The sequence below is a fragment of the Lynx canadensis genome, chromosome D1 (assembly GCF_007474595.2).
Source record: "Lynx canadensis isolate LIC74 chromosome D1, mLynCan4.pri.v2, whole genome shotgun sequence".
Classification (NCBI taxonomy): domain Eukaryota; kingdom Metazoa; phylum Chordata; class Mammalia; order Carnivora; family Felidae; genus Lynx; species Lynx canadensis.
This window is the reverse complement of record NC_044312.2, coordinates 63,906,221-63,909,065: the sequence shown is the minus strand read 5'-3', so window position 1 is coordinate 63,909,065 and position 2,845 is coordinate 63,906,221. Positions and strand designations below refer to the sequence as shown.

At 38.9% G+C, this 2,845-nt stretch overlaps 1 protein-coding gene across 1 annotated transcript; it reads left to right on the top strand.

Annotated features, from left to right (window-relative positions):
- Positions 1–360: 360 nt before the first annotated feature.
- On the top strand, positions 361–1,302 carry LOC115524649 (olfactory receptor 2AG1-like). The gene has a single exon (XM_030331114.1). The coding sequence runs from the start codon at positions 361–363 to the stop codon at positions 1,300–1,302; it is 942 nt and encodes a 313-aa protein (XP_030186974.1).
- The last annotated feature ends 1,543 nt before the right edge of the window (positions 1,303–2,845 follow it).

Here is a 2,845-nt window from a genome sequence, read left to right as displayed (position 1 = left end):
GTGCCCAGATTTTCCCTTTAATCTTTCCCATTAAGTTGCTCCACATTTTTCAGAAAAAGTAAATGGCAGAGTAGAAGTAGAAGGCAGAGACAAGCCCAGAATTATTGCACAATGGGACTCCCCTAACACTGAGGGAAACATCAGAAGTAGGGAAGAAATGTGCTCTTTTGCAACATGTTATCGGTACATAATGGTGAGTTAATTCATGAATGAAAAAGTATAGTACAATATGATAAATCGGACAACTAATCTTGCTGATCAAAGGCTATAATATTATAAAGCCAAGGAGTCTCCAGATATCACATCAGAACTACTTTACCTAAATCTTGTGTAATTTCAGACAAGCAAAGAAACCACAGAATGGAGCTCTGGAACTCCACCTTGGGAAATGACTTCACATTAGCAGAGATTCTGAATGACAGTGGGGTTCCCAAACTGCTTTTTGCCACAATCGCTGTCCTCTACATGTTGGCCCTGACCAGCAATGGCCTGCTGCTCTTGGTCATTATAATGGATTCCTGGCTCCATGTGCCTATGTACCTTCTACTTAGCCAGCTATCTCTCATGGACTTGATGTTTGCATCTGCAGTTACTCCCAAAATGCTTGTGGATTATCTGCATGGGGAGAACGCCATCTCCTTTGAAGGCTGCACCTTTCAGATGTTAGTAGTTCTCACTTCAGGAGGTGCAGAGGACTTACTACTGGCGTTCATGGCCTATGACAGGTATGTGGCTATTTGTCATCCTTTGCACTACATGGTCCGCATGAGGCCAAGGATATGCTGGCTCACAATAGCCACATCTTGGATCCTGGCATTCCTGAATGCTGTGATACTCACCTCATATACTATGCACTTTCCTTTCTGTATGTCTCGGAAAATCAGGCACCTACTCTGTGAGATCCTACCCTTGTTGAAATTGGCCTGCGCAGATACCTCCATATATGAGCACATGGTATATGTGATAGGTGTGATCTTTCTCATGCCTACCCTTGCTGCTATCCTTGCCTCTTATACATTTGTCCTAATTGCTATCCTTCACGTGTCCTCGGGTAAGGGAAGGAAGAAAGTCCTCATCACATGCTCTTCTCACCTGACTGTGGTAGGAATGTACTATGGAGCTGCCATGTTGATGTACATCCAGCCCAATTACTACCATAGTCCCCAACAGGACAACATTCTCTCTCTATTTTATATTATCATTACTCCAACACTGAACCCTCTTGTCTATAGTCTGAGAAACAAGGAGGTAATAGAAGCCTCCAGGAAATTACTGGGGAGATTCACTTCTGCCCAGAGATGATAGATGCCAATGTCATGTGGAAGCCCTATAGCTTCTACATGGGACTCCATATCTGCACTTGGTCTTCTGCTGGCATCTTCCACATTTTGAAAATTCTGAAAATCTGCCACACTAGAGATCAAGTCCTCATTTGGCCTTAGAGACACGAGTTTGTCTCCATTAGCCCTATGTTTCAATAGCTAAGGATATTTTCATTTTTCTGATCAATACCCCAGGATCTGGTTGAAATTCCCATTCTGTTCTAACAGAGATTATCTTATTTTTCACTTCATGTTTTTCTTTCCCTCCCCTACAACAGTTCTGTACTCAACCATACAGGAAGTTGGCCAGAATTTTTTCTTGATGTTTCTATTTAAAACAGGAAATAAAAACTAAAGAGGAAAGTGAAGATACCGAATGAAGATACAAATGTTAGACTTTACTACTTGCTGGTGAGGAAACTTCTCAGTTCTTAATTCTTTACTACTGTGAATCTGTAGTCATATAATATTAAATGTTTTATTGTGGAGAGATCTTTCCAGATCTATTATCAGAGCTCCGGACTCTGGAAAAATTCCTATCAGATACCTATGTTCTGGATTGTAGCATCAGCTCCTTAAGCTGCCCATATGACATTAGGACAGCCATGTGCTTTCCATGTCACATTATTTATAAAGAAATTTCATTACAAAATACCGATGCCTTGAAGCTATTATGTGAAAGCAGAAAGCATACATGGTAGTGAGAACTGTAATGCAAATATTCTCTGCTAGGAACATCCTCTATAAAAGTCTCAGCCCCAATTAACACTGAATGTGAACAAACGGTTGAAATCAACATCCGAAACAAAAATGGTATTCCCAATATCTTTCCTGGGTCTGCACCCTTGTCAATTATATTTTGGCCAGTGACTAGGTTTTTCTTTTATGACTGGTTCCTGCCCCAGTCCTTTCAAAGTTGTTTAAATTCCCAATTTAAAATGGGACTCCTTTTATTTTTATTTTGTTAAACAATAGAATCAGAATTTGAACTAAATTCTAGCTGAGACCCAGTCTCTCTTTTTCTCACTGCATGAAAAGAATTTAAACGTCTTTCTCTCCCAATAAAGTTTAAAGTCTTTACCTGCAGGATCTGTGACTGAAATGTTTCCATCATGAAAAATACCTAGTCTCAGTTGATGCTTAGTCATTTATTTCCTTATGTTTCCAAAAGCATTTATCAAACATCTTCCAGTTGCCTGGCACTAAGATGTGTTTCACAAACTCAAGAAATGTTCTTGTCTGCTACTATTGATCTATAAAATCCAGATTCAATGAAGCTGTTAAAATAAAACCATTCCAAAAAAATAAACTAAAAATTAAAATATAAAAAAAATGGGACTCCTCTTTATTCCAAGTCCCTTGCCTGAAAACCAGTCAAATCAATTACTCTGTAATGCTTGAAGCTGACTCATAATGAAAAAGATCAAAAGGTACCTTTCCACACACATACAAACAGAATTAATATCTCCTTTGCCCAGGAATTAAAAAAAACAAACAAAAAAGGCAGAACAGATACTAAAATT

Coding starts and splice junctions, on each gene's coding strand:
- LOC115524649 (XM_030331114.1), top strand. CDS start 361: ATGGAGCTCTGGAACTCCACCTTGGGAAATGACTTCACATTAGCAGAG.